This window comes from Aedes albopictus, chromosome 1, assembly GCF_035046485.1.
Source record: "Aedes albopictus strain Foshan chromosome 1, AalbF5, whole genome shotgun sequence".
NCBI lineage: Eukaryota > Metazoa > Arthropoda > Insecta > Diptera > Culicidae > Aedes > Aedes albopictus.
In genome coordinates, this window is record NC_085136.1 from 20,365,542 (window position 1) to 20,384,686 (window position 19,145).

The 19,145-nt window shown below is 42.5% G+C and overlaps 2 protein-coding genes across 4 annotated transcripts in view; one reads left to right on the top strand and one right to left on the bottom strand.

The window, feature by feature from the left end:
• LOC109433612 (E3 ubiquitin-protein ligase Ubr3) overlaps positions 1-19,145 on the bottom strand; it is a 229,740-nt gene that overhangs the window by 65,130 nt on the left and 145,465 nt on the right. The window lies entirely within an intron of this gene.
• LOC109408928 (uncharacterized) overlaps positions 1-19,145 on the top strand; it is a 56,222-nt gene that overhangs the window by 14,982 nt on the left and 22,095 nt on the right. Inside the window, exons 1-3 of one of the 3 annotated variants that reach the window (XM_062844166.1) lie at positions 2,097-2,113; positions 2,199-2,626; positions 2,683-3,000. In XM_062844166.1, coding sequence (XP_062700150.1) covers positions 2,303-2,626; positions 2,683-3,000 — 642 coding nt within the window. In that variant the 5' untranslated portion in view covers positions 2,097-2,113; positions 2,199-2,302. Of the gene's footprint in view, positions 1-2,096; positions 2,114-2,198; positions 2,627-2,682; positions 3,001-18,323; positions 18,446-19,145 lie in introns of those variants that run through there. The other 2 variants (XM_062844165.1, XM_062844167.1) reach the window with 2 other exon arrangements.

Consider the following 19,145-nt stretch of genomic DNA (forward strand, 5'->3'; position numbering starts at 1 on the left):
TCAAGGATTCTTCCATGAACCCCTCCAAGAATGTCTGTTGGTATTCCTCCAGGAATTCTTCTTGGGATTTCTCTTGGAATTTCTGTTGGGATTGCTCCAGACATTTGTGATGAGATTTTTCCAAAACAAAATCTGCGGAATTCCTCAAACAATATAGGGAATCGCGCCACTTGGGCGGTGGTTCTATATTCGTCTGTTTTCCACTATAACTCAGTCAAATTTGAACCGATTGGCACAACTTTTGGAATGTGGTGAGATAGGTATAGTATCTACCCGTGTACAACATTTCAAGTCAATTGGTTCAAAATTGACTGAGTTATAGTGGCAAACAGACGAATATAGAACCACCGCCCAAGTGGCGCGATATCCTATATGATAGTTTTGCTCCAAGGATCTCGTTAGTCATTTCTCAAGGAACTACTTCAGGGATTCCTCTAGGAATCTCTGCAGAGATTGCTTCAGAGATTTTTCCAGACATTCTTCCAAGAATACCTCTATGAATTCTGCCAGGGATTTCTTCAGGCAATGCTGAATTTTTAGGTATTCATGCCACAGTTTCTGATAGGATTTCTTCACAAATTCTTCCTGTGTTTTTTTTTTTCAGGGATTTCTTCAATAATTATTTCCGGGATTTCTTCTATGATTCCTGCTCAGCTTCCAGTCAAGATTCCCATAAGAACTCCATCAGGTATTCTCTACAAGATTCCTTCAGGGATTTCTGCCGGGATTACTATAGAAAATTCTAAAAGGATTCTTTCACGAATTCTAGGCGGCATTGGTGCAGGGATTCCTGCAGGAATTACTTCACGGATCCCTTCTGGTAATCTTTCAAAGATTGCTGTCAAGATGTACTCAGAGGATCCGATGGGAAATCTTTTAGGTCTAAGAGCCGGGATTCCTGCCGGTATTCCTTTCTTCCCGGGACTTTTCCAAGGTTTCCTCTCGGGATTTCTCCCGGGAGTTCTCCACTAATTCCTCCCGCGATTTTTTCCAGATTTCCTGTAGGGAATGTTCAAAGAAATCGTCGATGATTCCCCACAGAAAATCTGGAAGAAATATCTAGAAGAATCCTGAGAAGAAACCCGGCAGAAATTCCTGAAAGAACCAGGTAGGAATTCATTTAGAAAATCTTCTGAAATGAAAAATTTGGAATTTTTATGTGAAGCGTAACACTGTTGTAGACCCCATTTCCTCCTTCAATAGCGATACGTTATTTTCGAAGCGTTTCTGAATAACTTCGTCAGAGGAAGAAATTTGAATTATTGTATTCAAAACAGGACTAGGATGATTCACAGATGATTCCTTGAAATTGAATCATTTCTTTAACATTGTAACTAGATAAATTATGTATTTCTATAACGCTTACAACAAACTACACACATTCATGCAGAAACTATATATCATAATGCCGGTATGGAGTGTGACGCATGAATCACATCACTGATCATAAATGCATTTCAAACAAGCATCACACATTGCACTTCGGTAAGCGTGCACCGATTTGACGTTGCTGCCTCTGTGTTCAAACACTGCATCGCATCTCCAGTCAGTGTATGCTTTCTACATTCGTCGAACTTTATTAAAGTTTATAAACATAACATAAGCCGAGACTTGTTGACCGGCTTGTTAAGCGCACGTTTCCTGTGCCGCATCATCCTCCAGATCCAGATATGCGGGTGAGAGTGTTATTTTTTTCTCGGTGGAAATTACTACCAATCAACAACTTATTACTGGATATGGAAGTGACGCCTCGTTTGCGCGCGCGTCAGACGCAAATGCGGGACAAATCAGTTGAGACTCTCACTCGGCGAAAAGTGGAAGTAACACCACCAAATCGTGTTCAATTTCGCGACCAACTGACATCGTTCGAATCGAGGAGAGGAGAGTGATTAATCTGAAATTATGCAATTTTCTTCCTGTGATTCAGGAAGACAAATTACAGCATAACTACTATCAAGTGAAAACAGCTGTGTGTCGATTTATTGGAGGTCAAACAGATTACGGCGACGACGCGACGCCTCAGAAGCGCGAAACGGGACTCTGACTGCATGCCTAATACTTGTCTGTGCGTAAAAAACAATCTCGACGATTGTTTGCATTCGAGCGCACGTGCGTGAGAAAAATTGCTCCAATAACCGACTACTAGCATCAAGCCTCTCTTCTAATCTAAGTCCAATCATCTACGCTTATCGTTTCAGCTCAATCGCATCACTGCCGCGCGGCGTCCAGTCGTCGCACTTAGTATAGAGTATCATCATCACATCATAACAACCACTGATTAGGTTATGTTCCCCTTATCGAAATGAGACTCCTCTCGCAATACTCACTTCCCGGCAGACCGGCGGCGGCGACGGCGGCCGGGAGGAAACTAGCCCTGGGACTGCTGGTCGGTTCCTGTCTATTGGCCATATGCCATCTGCCTCAGCCGTCCCAAGCGCAAGTCAGTGTTGCCAGTGTAATTTCGGTGCTCCAGCTGGGCAAGGAGGTCATTACGAGTATTATCGAAACGTGGGACCTGGTCGAGGACGTTGGGGATTTCCATCTGCCGTTCAAGCGCAGCAAGGACGAGAAGATCCTGAAGCGAATGCACGAGCTTAGTCTGCAGATCGAGCAGAGTGAACATCAGGTAAGGAGCTGTGCACAATCCTAGAATATCCCTAAAGTATCCCATTCTTCCCATAGATCCTATCGGCCATGGAGTTCACCATCGGTGGTCTGATGAAGCAGCTGTCGATCGAATCGCGCCTGGAAAGCCAGGTTCAGGATCTGGCCGATCTGATGAATCGGGTCAGCCACCGGGAGAAAATGATGCGATCGTACCTGGAGGCGGACGAACGGGTCGAGACGCACACGCTGGAGGAGTTTGCCCGCAGTACGGTGGCGCAGGACTCGAGCAGTGTGTCCAGTTTGCTGGCGAGGATCGACCTGCTGGTGGCGGGATCCAAGGATCTTCCATTTAGGAAGCCGGGCGTGTTGGAGCTGTTGCTTCATGCCACGCAGGTAGGTTGGATTTCGAGTTCTAGAAGTTTAGAGATGGGCGAAGTGACACAGCATAGCATATGTTATTTAATGGCGCTCGCGCGGGACCGGACGAAACCGGTCTGCGATCAAATGGTTCGATATGCATTGCAAAATTGGAAACATGTTTGGGAAGAAGCCGCAGCACAGGTGAAAGAATCTAGAGTGACGTGGTATTACGTTGAACAGAGGAATGCGTAGGAGGCTTGTGTGGGAATTGATTGGGAAAGCTGGAAGGTGGCGCAGTGGCCACTGTAGCCGGTTGCAGGGGTAGATGACCCTGACGAATAACGAAGTATGACGGTTGGAATTCCAGCAAAACGCTTGTAAGCTTGATGTAATTGTACACTTCCAATCATATGTTGGCGTCATTCTGTCAAAAATGTGGTAAGCCATAGGACTACTTCTTCTTTTTCTTCTTGACGTAACGTCCTCATTGGGACAAAGCCTGCTTCTCAGCTTAGTGTTCTATGAGCACTTCCACAGTTATTAACTGAGAGCTTCCTCTGCCAATGACCATTTTGCATGCGTATATCGTGTGGCAGGCACGAAGATACTCTATACCCAAGGAAGTCAAGGAAATTTCCTTTACGAAAAGATCCTGGACCGACCGGGAATCGAACCCGTCACCCTCAGCATGGTCATGCTGAATACCCGTGCGTTTACCGCCTCGGCTATATGGGCCCTCACAGCCATAGGACTATATGGTATATATCTGCCAATTTGCGTCCGATTTCAAATGTGTAGGTCTCATAACTGATACAGACATGATTCAGACGAATTCTGTAAAACTGGTTGTATGGAAACTTTACTGAAAGTTGTAAAATTGTCTAAAATATGCATAATTTACAACTTCACCTTCTCCTTCTTGGAAGTAGATTGCTACCCAAATCAAAACTAAGAAGAATAAAAAAATCGTTTGGCCAAACGCCATTTAGCCGAATTAATATTAATAGAATTTAGAAGGCTTTTCGACATGCCAATATGATCATCAGAAATATTTCCTTCTTTAAATCATTGGCTATTTTCTTTTAGTTTTACTATTCAAAGAATCGTTGGCGCTGAAACTGCCGTTATTTTATCAGAAATTTATCCTTTTTTGAAACACAGGCTGTTCTTTTGAATTATACTGATGTGGGAAACAGTCGCATTATAACTCGAGTTTATAATTCATTTTCGGCCAAACGACATTTGAACAAATGGCATTCGTTCGGTAAAATTACCCGAAACCGTAATTACATAATATTGGCCGTTTGGTTCTCTTCGTTAAGGGTTTTTTTGTAAAACTGTTGAACTTAGAGTTGGCCTCAAATCATTCCCAATTAAGCTGAATTATACGACCAAGTTTCAAACAATTTTGCCGACAGAAACCCCTCATGATGAAGAAAACAAACCTACCGCTAATACCTACCCGACTAGAAAATTGTAACAAAAATTTAAAAAAAATCCTAACAAACTATGATATTCAGAACTCAATGTGATATAATTATGTTCAACATCCTGGGTGTTTTCAAAATACCATAACTCAATTATATCACATTATGTAATAATAATTTATTGTATTATAATATAGTTTTAAGTCTTCGACATTTGAAATGTTATGTTACAAAATTGTATCAAATTTTGATAGAAACTAATCTTCCTGGGTTTATATCACATTTTGTTATAATTTTGAAAGAATTTTGTTATAATTTTGATATAATTATAACAAAATAGGTTACAAATCTTGATTAGACTAGTGCACTTTTTGTCACAATTTTAGTTATTTTAACATCATCCTGCATCTAGTTTATATCATAATTAGTCAAAGAAAAATATTATAACATCATAACACAATATGAGCATGAGCATGAGCATAGATGACCGTACTATTCGTAGTTGCTACTCCGTGATTGACCAGAACAATCGAAGTTGCACAAGGAACCAACAGACGGAGCTTGGGAGTAGCTTACCATCCTCAATGTGCATCTTCGAGAATTCCAAACTTTATTAGGTCAATAACGGCGCCGGCCACGTCCTTACGGTCATCGAGGAAGGAAAGGAATGTTATTATGACGTGCGTTGCTTACTAAAGACCGAGATCACCTCTGCGTCTCCACGTCTGTCATGGGAAGGACTTTTTGTTAGTGGGGAGGGGAAAGGGCGCATGATATGAGTTCACTTTGGTAAGTGGAGTGATTCATGCAACCCTATTAATATCAAACCACTTATTTTCATTTGGACTAAAACAAAACACATGCCGACATCGAAGATGACGAACCATTCAGATAGTTTTCGAAGTGCGAAAATTAACGAAAGAGAAAATAAAGTGATTTGAACCAACGTGGCTTTGGAACTTGGGCCGACACTTGACGTGACGAACATTTCAATGTCCGTTGACTAAAATCGCAAAAAATGTTGTTTGTTGCATTTATCGTATCATAAATCGCCCCGTACGAAGATGACGAGCAGTCAAATAGACGACGACGACGACCGAATGAAAACGCGGCATGTACACTTTGCCACCAAAAACTCACTAAATCACCCCGTACGAAGATGAGCAGTCAAATAGACGACGACGACCGAATGAAAACGCGGCCTGTACACTTTGCCTCCAAAAACTCACTAAATCGCCCCGTACGAGGATGAGCACTCAAATAGACGACGACGACGACCGAATGAAAACGCGGCCTGTACACTTTGCCACCAAAAACTCACTAAATCACCCCGTACGAAGATGAGCAGTCAAATAGACGACGACGACCGAATGAAAACGCGGCCTGTACACTTTGCCTCCAAAAACTCACTAAATCACCCCGTACGAAGATGAGCAGTCAAATAGACGACGACGACGACGACCGAATGAAAACGCGGCCTGTACACTTTGCCTCCAAAAACTCACTAAATCGCCCCGTACGAGGATGAGCACTCAAATAGACGACGACGACGACCGAATGAAAACGCGGCCTGTACACTTTGCCACCAAAAACTCACTAAATCACCCCGTACGAAGATGAGCAGTCAAATAGACGACGACGACGACGTCCGAATGAAAACGCGGCCTGTACACTTTGCCTCCAAAAACTCACTAAATCGCACCTTACGAAGATGAGCAGTCAAATAGACGACGACGACCGAATGAAAACGCGGCCTGTACACTTTGCCTCCAAAAACTCACTAAATCACCCCGTACGAAGATGAGCAGTCAAATAGACGACGACGACGACGACCGAATGAAAACGCGGCCTGTACACTTTGCCACCAAAAACTCACTAAATCACCCCGTACGAAGATGAGCAGTCAAATAGACGACGACGACCGAATGAAAACGCGGCCTGTACACTTTGCCTCCAAAAACTCACTAAATCACCCCGTACGAAGATGAGCAGTCAAATAGACGACGACGACGACGACCGAATGAAAACGCGGCCTGTACACTTTGCCTCCAAAAACTCACTAAATCACCCCGTACGAAGATGAGCAGTCAAATAGACGACGACGACGACGACCGAATGAAAACGCGGCCTGTACACTTTGCCACCAAAAACTCACTAAATCACCCCGTACGAAGATGAGCAGTCAAATAGACGACGACGACCGAATGAAAACGCGGCCTGTACACTTTGCCTCCAAAAACTCACTAAATCACCCCGTACGAAGATGAGCAGTCAAATAGACGACGACGACGACGACCGAATGAAAACGCGGCCTGTACACTTTGCCTCCAAAAACTCACTAAATCGCACCTTACGAAGATGAGCAGTCAAATAGACGACGACGACGACGACGACCGAATGAAAACGCGGCCTGTACACTTTGCCTCCAAAAACTCACTAAATCGCCCCGAACGAGGATGAGCACTCAAGTAGACGACGACGACGACCGAATGAAAACGCGGCCTGTACACTTTGCCACCAAAAACTCACTAAATCACCCCGTACGAAGATGAGCAGTCAAATAGACGACGACGACCGAATGAAAACGCGGCCTGTACACTTTGCCTCCAAAAACTCACTAAATCACCCCGTACGAAGATGAGCAGTCAAATAGACGACGACGACGACGACCGAATGAAAACGCGGCCTGTACACTTTGCCTCCAAAAACTCACTAAATCGCACCTTACGAAGATGAGCAGTCAAATAGACGACGACGACGACGACGACCGAATGAAAACGCGGCCTGTACACTTTGCCTCCAAAAACTCACTAAATCGCCCCGAACGAGGATGAGCACTCAAGTAGACGACGACGACGACCGAATGAAAACGCGGCCTGTACACTTTGCCTCCAAAAACTCACTAAATCACCCCGTACGAAGATGAGCAGTCAAATAGACGACGACGACGACGACGACCGAATGAAAACGCGGCCTGTACACTTTGCCTCCAAAAACTCACTAAATCGCCCCGAACGAGGATGAGCACTCAAGTAGACGACGACGACGACCGAATGAAAACGCGGCCTGTACACTTTGCCACCAAAAACTCACTAAATCACCCCGTACGAAGATGAGCAGTCAAATAGACGACGACGACGACGACCGAATGAAAACGCGGCCTGTACACTTTGCCTCCAAAAACTCACTAAATCACCCCGTACGAAGATGAGCAGTCAAATAGACGACGACGACGACGACCGAATGAAAACGCGGCCTGTACACTTTGCCACCAAAAACTCACTAAATCACCCCGTACGAAGATGAGCAGTCAAATAGACGACGACGACCGAATGAAAACGCGGCCTGTACACTTTGCCTCCAAAAACTCACTAAATCACCCCGTACGAAGATGAGCAGTCAAATAGACGACGACGACGACGACCGAATGAAAACGCGGCCTGTACACTTTGCCTCCAAAAACTCACTAAATCGCACCTTACGAAGATGAGCAGTCAAATAGACGACGACGACGACGACGACCGAATGAAAACGCGGCCTGTACACTTTGCCACCAAAAACTCACTAAATCACCCCGTACGAAGATGAGCAGTCAAATAGACGACGACGACCGAATGAAAACGCGGCCTGTACACTTTGCCTCCAAAAACTCACTAAATCACCCCGTACGAAGATGAGCAGTCAAATAGACGACGACGACGACGACCGAATGAAAACGCGGCCTGTACACTTTGCCTCCAAAAACTCACTAAATCGCCCCGTACGAGGATGAGCACTCAAATAGACGACGACGACGACCGAATGAAAACGCGGCCTGTACACTTTGCCACCAAAAACTCACTAAATCACCCCGTACGAAGATGAGCAGTCAAATAGACGACGACGACCGAATGAAAACGCGGCCTGTACACTTTGCCACCAAAAACTCACTAAATCACCCCGTACGAAGATGAGCAGTCAAATAGACGACGACGACGACGTCCGAATGAAAACGCGGCCTGTACACTTTGCCTCCAAAAACTCACTAAATCGCACCTTACGAAGATGAGCAGTCAAATAGACGACGACGACCGAATGAAAACGCGGCCTGTACACTTTGCCTCCAAAAACTCACTAAATCACCCCGTACGAAGATGAGCAGTCAAATAGACGACGACGACGACGACCGAATGAAAACGCGGCCTGTACACTTTGCCACCAAAAACTCACTAAATCACCCCGTACGAAGATGAGCAGTCAAATAGACGACGACGACCGAATGAAAACGCGGCCTGTACACTTTGCCTCCAAAAACTCACTAAATCACCCCGTACGAAGATGAGCAGTCAAATAGACGACGACGACGACGACCGAATGAAAACGCGGCCTGTACACTTTGCCTCCAAAAACTCACTAAATCACCCCGTACGAAGATGAGCAGTCAAATAGACGACGACGACGACGACCGAATGAAAACGCGGCCTGTACACTTTGCCACCAAAAACTCACTAAATCACCCCGTACGAAGATGAGCAGTCAAATAGACGACGACGACCGAATGAAAACGCGGCCTGTACACTTTGCCTCCAAAAACTCACTAAATCACCCCGTACGAAGATGAGCAGTCAAATAGACGACGACGACGACGACCGAATGAAAACGCGGCCTGTACACTTTGCCTCCAAAAACTCACTAAATCGCACCTTACGAAGATGAGCAGTCAAATAGACGACGACGACGACGACGACCGAATGAAAACGCGGCCTGTACACTTTGCCTCCAAAAACTCACTAAATCGCCCCGAACGAGGATGAGCACTCAAGTAGACGACGACGACGACCGAATGAAAACGCGGCCTGTACACTTTGCCACCAAAAACTCACTAAATCACCCCGTACGAAGATGAGCAGTCAAATAGACGACGACGACGACGACCGAATGAAAACGTGGCCTGTACACTTTGCCACCAAAAACTCACTAAATCACCCCGTACGAAGATGAGCAGTCAAATAGACGACGACGACGACGACCGAATGAAAACGTGGCCTGTACACTTTGCCTCCAAAAACTCACTAAATCACCCCGTACGAAGATGAGCAGTCAAATAGACGACGACGACGACGACCGAATGAAAACGTGGCCTGTACACTTTGCCACCAAAAACTCACTAAATCACCCCGTACGAAGATGAGCAGTCAAATAGACGACGACGACGACGACCGAATGAAAACGTGGCCTGTACACTTTGCCACCAAAAACTCACTAAATCACCCCGTACGAAGATGAGCAGTCAAATAGACGACGACGACGACGACCGAATGAAAACGCGGCCTGTACACTTTGCCTCCAAAAACTCACTAAATCGCACCTTACGAAGATGAGCAGTCAAATAGACGACGACGACGACGACGACCGAATGAAAACGCGGCCTGTACACTTTGCCACCAAAAACTCACTAAATCACCCCGTACGAAGATGAGCAGTCAAATAGACGACGACGACCGAATGAAAACGCGGCCTGTACACTTTGCCTCCAAAAACTCACTCATATTATAACATCATAACACAATATGATATAAACTTGATATTCTAGTTGGGTAAAGTCACCCTATAACCTATTCAAATTAGCTTTTAAAAACCTACCGATAGGAAAAACCATAGTGGATTGGTCCGACAATAGTGACCAAGTCACTGAAAAGTGGCTTTCTACCAGGCCTGTGAAAGTTATCGGTAAAACAAGTAAAAAAAAACATACAATTCAGTTAATGTTTCGAGTTATTAATGCAACATAATTTATATCACAAAACTCGCAATACAGATATGTTCAGTTAATTGTGTCTGGATATTTCTTTCAGAAAGTCCATCAGTCGATTACTCAAAAAATGCGGCTGTAAATTCCTTCAGGAGTGCGTGTGGCGGGATTCCTCCAAAACTCTAACTGAGGATTCCTCCCAGAAATCCTGCAGCAGATTCCTCCAGAAATGCTATCTATGGATTCCTTTCAGAAGTATCTTCTGAAAATTACTCCAGAAATTGCATTTGAGGTTTCCTCCGGGAATTTCCTTCTGAAGAGTTGTGCAGAAATTTCATCTGAGGATACAATTCGGAAAATCTCCTATTGCTTACTCCAAAATGCCATTTTAAAATCCCTTAGGAATTCCTTCAGAAACTCCAACAGAGGATTTAATGTGCTTATGGAGAGCCATCCTTGAGGGTTTTGTACCGACTTTTCGAACCCTATACGCAGAATACGCTCTTGGAATGAGTGTAATCAGCTACAAAAGCTACAAAACTGATTACACTCTTTCTTCTTGAGGAATTTTTGCAAGAATTTAGTCTGCGATCCAGGGGTTCATATAGCCACAGCTGTAAAGGCGTGGGTTTTCCGAATGATCATGCTGAGAGTAACGTGTTCGATTCCCGGTCGATCCAGGAAGTTTTTGTACATCAAATTTTATTGACATCTTTACCACTCGATTTACCCATACAAAATGGTCATTGCTACAGGAAGCTCCCAGTTAAAAATTGTGGAAGTACTCATAGCACACTGAGCTGACGCCGAAATAAAGCCCATTTCTCCATGAACTCTAGGAGAATTCCCAGAATATACTCCTGAAGGAATCCTAACAAGAAGCCCTGAAAAATATTACTACAAGGAATTCCTGTAGGATTTCTAGGAAGAATTCCTGTAAGAATCCCAGAAAAAGCTTCTGAAGGATTATCAAAGGACACTCCTGGAGGAGCTTCTACATAAATCTAAGAAACAACTCGTGAACAATTTCCTTAAGCAACATCAGAAGAATTGACAGAAGATAGTCCTGGAGGATTCCCAAAAGAAACTCTTAGAGGATTTTCGGAACAAACTCTTGGAGCATTCCCAAGAAGAGGTCTGGAGAGAATTCCAAAATAGAATTCCCGGAGGACTCCCAGATGCAACTCCTAGAGATCTCCAGAAGGAATTTATGAAGGATTACCAAAAGAAAACCTTGGAGGATTATTAGATGTATTTCCTGAATCACTCCAGAAGAAAATCCTGGAGAAATTTCAAGATCTAATTTGCAGAATGAGCTCCTGCAATAATGCCAAAAACAACTCCTGCAAGAAACCCATAAGGAACTTCTGGAGAAATGATTGGACGAATCCCAGAAGGATTTCCCCGGCTCTAAGTGCCGGAGATTGGCATTTTACAAGGAAAGGTTAAGATGGTGTCTCCCGAGGATTTCAAACTATTTTTGTTGTATTCATGAGAAAAATGTCATGTATTTTTTAGTCCCATACAATTTTTGACAACTTTAGGACCCTTGGGACCACTTAGCCTTGAGATACGGACTTGAAATTTTCACACGATCATTTCTTAGCTAAAACCTCCTTCTGCTTCTTTTCTTCATACTGGAATAACACTTCAAGTCGAACAGAGCCTGCATCTCAACGGAGAAATTCCAAAAAGATTGTTTGGTGGAATCCATGGAGAAATCACGGGACGAATATCACAGGAATGCAAGAATTTTGGAGAAATTCCTGAATCGACCCTAGGATTGTTGCAGCAGATTGTAGCATTGTACTAATGTAGCAATAACTAATGCAGTTACAGTTGAGTTTCTTACAAAAATACCTGCTGTGATATTTCATAAAAAAAATCCAGCTGGATTTCAACAAGGGTTTTTTTTAGGAATTCACTCAATAGTTTCTGCTGGATATGCACTTTAGATTCCTGCAGGAATTTTTACTGGGATTGCTGCAGGAATGCTACTAAGATTCATTCAGATTTTTTTCGTGGAATCCACCAGGATGTTTTGCTGGGTTTCCTCAGGCAACTCCTGCTAGGTATCCTCCAGGAATACTTGAAAACTCCTAAGAGCATTTCTACAGAGATTTTTCAAAATATGCCTCCACAAATTTCTCTTCGTGTTTTTCCAAGATTGCCTACAGGGTTTCCTCCAGGAATTTGTTATATTGTTCGTCTTAAGATTTTCCGAGGGATTCTTCCAGGAATGCCCCTTAGAATTTATCCAAGAATTTCTATGGGATTATCTCTAGACATTTTTGCTATTTCTTCAATTATTCTTGATTGGATTCATTCAGTAATTCCTGTTGTAACTTCTCTGTGTATTCCTCCAGAGATTTTTTTCCCAAGGATTGCTTTACGGAAACTTCCAGGTATTCCTCTTCATATTTTTACTGAAAATCTTCAGATTCCTTTGAGAAGTTCTGTTGTAATTGTTTCTGGAATACTGCTGGGATTCCTCCAGGAATTCGTGGTGGGAATCCTCCTAGAAGTACCGCTGGGATTTTTCAAGTAATTCCTGCTGGAAATATTTCTGGAATTTCTGAAGAACTCCTAAGAGCGATAACTGCAGAAATACTATCTGGAAATGATTGAGATGTCCCAGCAAAAATGCTTGGAGAATCCGTGTAGAAGTTCCTGGAGGAATCCTACCAAGAATTTTTGATAGTATTACGAGAGCAGTCTCTAGAGGAATTCTTGTCAAAATCCTCAAAAGGGATTATCAGAGTAATTTGTGGAAGAATCCTTGAAGGCATCCAATCGATCTAGCAGAAAACCAATCAGGCTTTCCTGGAAGCATTCCAAGAGGACTTGTCAAAAGATTTCCCCAGAAATTTCTTTTGGGATTCGTTTAGGTTGGATGCCTGCTGGAGTTCCTCCGAAAACTCCTCCTAGGATTTCCTCAAGGGAAGTCCTAAGGAAGTCCTCTTGAAGTTTTTTCCAGAAATTCCTGCTATAATTCCTTCAGAAATTTCTGTAGGGATTCCTCTCGGAACACATCCAGTAATTATTACATGAATTCTTTCAGGAATTCTATACTAGCGTTTCTTCGGACATTTTTGCTGAGATTTCTCACTCAAGCATTTTCAGCAGAAATACCTGAGAGTCCTCTAGAAATACCTGGAGAATTCCTCGCAGGTATTACGTGGCAAACCCATACAAAAATCCAGGAGCATTTCTACCAGAAATGTCTAGAGGATTCCCAGTAGCAGCCCTGCAGATACTCCAGCAGTAGCTCCTAAAATAGTCTATAAAGAAATAACAAATTTCTGAAGATATCCATGAATTAATTACCCCAGAAATTGCTGGAAGAATCCCAGCCAGGGTTCTAAAATGTCATAAAAATGTCATTTAGTTATTTGCCCATTTCACTGCCCCTGTAAACAAAGGTTTTCGACGATATCGATATTTTACCATAACTTACCAGCATTATTGAAGGTTTGCGTTCACGTACGGAAATTTGGACTGGAAATGGTGGAACTAGAAAATGTCATGACATTTTTTCCATGACATTTCCGTGACATTTAAAACCCTGATCCCAGCCAGAATTTCTAGTGATGATGTCAGAAGATTCTTGGACGAACCCTTGCAGAATTTGTAATTGAGAAATCCTAAGAGGAATTCCTGCAGGTAAACTTAGAGACATTTCTGAAGGGACCACAGGAGAAATCCTTTTAGGTATCTCAAGAATCCCAGCTGGCATTCCCGGGGGGATTTCTAATAGTTTCCATAGATTCGAAGCAATCGTTGGAGAAATCATCGGAGCAATTGTTGCGTGAATTTTCGGAAAATCCCTAGAGGAATTCATGAAGAAATTCGTGAACAAATTTCTGGACAAATCACTGTAGGAATCCATGGAGGAACTTCAAATGGACTCCCTAGAGGTATTCCTGGAGGAATCCCTGAAGATATTGCTTTTGCAATCCTAGTAGGAATTCCTAGAGAATTCCATCACAGACAAACAGACGTAACACATTGAACGATTTTCATGGAAATCCATCGCCCAGTTCACACTACCATCACCTGGTGGAAAAGTTGCACGAATCACTGTGTTGGCCAATATCGTTAACAGAAGGCGCTAGTGTGAAACGTCAAACGCATAGAAAAACGATGCGCGCGCCTCTGGTTGTGAAAGCCACAACTATGAAAATTTAAAATGTTCGTTAAAATCGTGGTCGATGGAAATTTCGCAAGTGTTACGTCTGTTTGTCTGTGATCCCATCATGCATTCCTGGAAGCATTCGTTGAGATATCTTTGGAGAAACCCTCTTGAAATTTCTTCACAAATACTTACCCGATGGGATTATTCTCAAAATCTAATCCTTGTTGGAATTACTTCAGAGGTTTCTCTCAGGATACACTACAATAGGGGTGGTGGGGGTAAAGTGGACAGGTGGGGTAAAATGGACAGGGCACAGTTTCATGGCTTTTATTGTTTTTCAAAATGTTTCAACGATTGAAGCTTATGCCCAAGCATGAATCATTATACTTTTGCTGATCTTGAACATTAAAATCAAATAAACCTCTTCAAGATGACAAAAACTTTAAAAATCACGTGGAAAACCGGAAATGATGTAAAATCTGCTTATAATTGCTAAGGTTTTCCCGTAAGTTATTATCAAATTATTACAAGTTTTACACCCTAATCCAATAAAGTCCACGTAGAAGAATATATTTGACCGAAAAAAAAAATTTAAGTTTTGTAAAAAAAAAAAATGTTTTGGAAATAATTTTAACAAAATCAGACCGTGGGGGCAAAATGGACAATCGGATCAAATTTCACCAAAATTTCTTGTTTTTTTTTGCAAACTTCAGAATCATCAGCCGTCATACCTATCGTGAGATAGTTGAAGTAAAAAGTTATAAAAAAATATTTTCTATCGACAAAATATAATTTTCATCCAAAACAGTGCTTGTTTTTACACTATTTTCACAATAATTATTACAAAATAATACCTTTATTTTGTTGTTTTCAAACTTTTAATACAAACTTTGAAACACACTTATTTCAAAGTTTGTATTAAAAGTTTGAAAACAACAAAATAAAGGTATCATATGAAATTTGATAGATGGTATTTAAACACATAGAAACAATATGCTGTTATATAACTTTTAACGACTTGTTCATTTTACCCCATCGATTGTCCATTTTACCCCCACCAATTTTTTTCACGCTATTTTGATGCACGATTTGGTGATGAAAATAATCAAAGAAAACAATATTTTTTAAATGCAGCCCCTTACAAGATTTCTAAAGTATATCATTACCTTCCATGTTACTCGGAAAAGCAGATGGATTTTGCCGCATTTCCGCGGGAAACGACCAAAATGCTTAGGTTGTCCACTTTACCCCCACCACCCCTACATATCCTTCCTGTGAATTTTTCGAAGACTTCTCCAGAGCTTTCTCCAAGGACTCAGGAATTTCAACAGTATGTTACTACTGGAATTTCTCCAAGAGTTCTTGCAGTGATATTTCAAGCATTTTCAGCTGAGGTTTTTTTTAGAAATTACTCTTGGGAGTCTTCCAAGAATTGATGAAGGATTCCCAGCAGGAATTGCCTAAAACTTCCTGGTTCCTGGTTCCAACCAGAAATTTTCAAATAAATGCGGCATTCCAGAATCCCAGCGAAAACTTCTGAAAGAATCTCAAGTGTAATTCCATCTGCAATTACTAGAAAAAAATCAAAGAAAATTCTTGAAGTAATCTGTGCAGAAACCCATGAAAATCGCAGAGGAGTTTTCGAAGGAATCCCAGCTGTAATTAATAGCGTAGGCAAAATTTTCTTGCTTCTTGCTCACTCTGCCAAACAAACGCGAGAAAGAGAAAATCCCTCCAAGGAATCTTTCAGGATTTTATCCACGGAGTCCTTCAGGAATTCGTCCAGAAATTACTGCAGACATGCCTTTCCGAATTGCTCTCTGGATTCCTTCGGAAATATTTTCAGGAATTTCTTCAAAAAAAATTTCCTGGGGTTCTCTGAAGAATCGCTCCTGGGATTGCTTGCGGAATTTCTCCTCCAGTATCTTCTGGAATTCCTTCAGCGATTTCTTCGGGAATTCTTTCCAAGGATTCCTTCAGGAAGTCTTCTTGGGATTACTTCAGGAATTACTGCTAGGATTCCTTCACGAATTTCTGTCGAAATTTTTGCTGGGATGTTCCCGGAATTCCTCGTATGATTTCTTCAGAATTCCTCCAGCTGTTTCTTTAGGGTTTTATTCTGAGATTTCTACAGAAATTGCTCCTTTTAATATATGTGTCCAGGCAAACCTAAATAGATTCACTCAGACAAGACCCCATGGGAGATTCCTCCCGGAATTGCTTTCGGAAATTTGTCAGGAGGATTCTTTTCTTGAATTTCTCTGGAGGATTCTTTTTGAATATGTACAATCAGCGATTTCTAATGGAACTTCTCCGGGACTTCTATTAGGAGTTCCTTCACGTAAATTCAAGGATTTCTCCAAATGATGTCTTTGGTAAACTAGCTTGAGATTTCTCCAGGAAACCCTTTAAGAATTTTTAATGGGTTGCATCCTGTATTTTTTTTTTTTTTTTGCTTCCCGCTTACAATAACAATTCAGATATTTCAGGGATCTTCTTGCAAGGGATTTTAGGGAGTTTTAAGGGTGTTCCAGAGGGTTTCAGGAGGTGTCCAGGGGTTTCATGGGGCGTTTTAGGGCATTTCAGGGGCGTTCTGGGGAGTTTCTAGGTGTACCAGGGTTGTTACAGGAAAATGCAGAGGTTTTCAAAGATAATCTAGGAGGTTTGGGGGTGTCAGGAACGTTTCAAGAGAATTCAGAGGGGTTCTCGTTCGTTTCATGATTTTCCGGGGCGTTACAAGGGTATACCAGGAGGTTTCGAGGGCCTCTAGGAGGTTTCAGGCGCTTCCGAAACCCGCTGAAACCACTTGAAACAACCTGAAACCCCTATGAAACTTTCTCTGGAACTCCCTTGGAAGCTTCCTTAAAACCTCCGAAGCGCCTTGAAATGCATTGAAACCCCGCTGAAACACTTTCAAACCGACTGAAATCTCCCAAAACGCTTGAAACGCTTACCAACGCATTGATACACCTTTAATCCCTCTGAAACCTCCCTGGAACTTCATTGAGAGCATCCTTCAAGCTCCGAAAACCACTTTCAAGCTCCGTGAAATCATGCGAAACGCCTTGAAAACCTTTAAAAAAAAACTTCAAAGCTCTCTAAATCCTCTGAATCTTACAGAACCACCATCAGAACCCTCCTAAAACCCGTCGAAAAACCTTGGTATGCCTTGAAACATCCCAACGTCCTCTGAAACACCCATCGAGAACTCCTTCGAAACCCCTTTGAAACTACCATGAAATTTGTAAATGAAAATCTGACAAATTTGTAACAGACATTTTAAAATTTTGACTACCGGAGCGGAGTGAACGACCATCCAACACTTCAACATTAGGATGCGTATTTTCCAGGAATTCGTGAATTTTCTCAAAAAAAATTTTCGCAATTTCTTCAATAATTTCTATTGAGATGTCTCCTGACATTTTTAGAGGGATTTCCTTGGGGATTTCTTCTGAGATTGTTCCACGAATTTCCTTCGAGATTCTACCTGGGATTCCTCCACAATTTCGTCTCGAGACTTTTCCTGAAAATCCTTTCGGAATTCCTATCATTTTTCACCCAAGATTCCTTCAGTGGTTCCATTTCGAGATTCTCCGAGGGCTTTCTCTTGGGATTCTTCTAAAAAAAACCTTCCGGTATTTCTCCAAGATTCGTCAAGAGATTTTTCCAGAGGTTATCGTCTGTTCAACGAGTGACGACTTTCAACCAATCACCCTAGTAGTAAATAAATCATACACCAGAGGTTCAACAAATCACAACCAGATGTCGCCTGGTGTGAAGTGAGCTATTTCACATTATCTGAGAATCATAGCACTCCAGAGCTTGAAGCTTTTTCTCACATGAATTAAAACTGAAACTGAGAGAGACCCGTCTCAGTCATTCGCTTTGTCCAGCCGCGCCAAATCAAATGTCGTGGCTCGCGGAAGCGCTCCAACAGCGACATGAATGGCTCGGAGTCGAAAGCTTCGCTAGAGAGAGCATGAATCTCGTCTTCTATCGTTTCAGTCGAGGGAGGGTAATTCTCAACCGCTCACTCATGATCTTCATTCAACGAGTGCAACCCGGTTCGATCAAACGTGTTTTTCTCGATTCGTTCGTTCGTCGCCAACAATAATTTTGACCGTGTCGTGTGTGCGTGTATGTAGCAGCAACCGCAGCAGCAGCAGCATATTCGTTTAACAACTGGTACCCTACCCTACATCGCAGTAAGCGGTGCATCGGGGTTTTGTGCTTGCAGTGCAATTTTTGTGCGAAATTCGACGCAGCTTTTGAATGATAATCGTGAGATTCGAAACGGTTTCATCTGAGTGAAACAATAGAACTATTGCGCGGGGTTTGCGAAAGTCATTTCGCACGCACAAGAGTTATTTGGGAAAGTGAATTTGTTAGCTGAAGAACAGAAAGAGATTGAAAGTCGTAATGCGATTTGCGACTGCGACTGTGATAATTGGAAGACGTTTTGGCGTTCTGCGCGTAAAACGAGGCGTTTACTGTGAGCGCGTTTTCAAGCGTTACGACACTCTATGCCGTTCAGAAGTAGCACACGCTTCGTCAGGACACAAGTCATAATAAATTCATCTTATGAATATGTAATCATCTGCGGTTCGCTTGGGCTCACAGTATACTCGGCTTCCAGTAGTCTAACGCGCGAGTGATAGTGGTCCTCGCCAAGGTCAACGGAAGAATCGACAACCACAACAAAAACAAAGGAAGTTCAGCCGTGTTCAGGTTGCGATGCGAGAACTGAGAAGCTATAGAAAAAGTGATTGTATTGGTGATGCAAAAAATTGATTATTTCGCATCAGCGACGACGACTGTCTGACACTGAATCAATGTAAACAAAGAATGCTGTAACCGACGTCATGTCGTTGCATTCGCTGTTCTA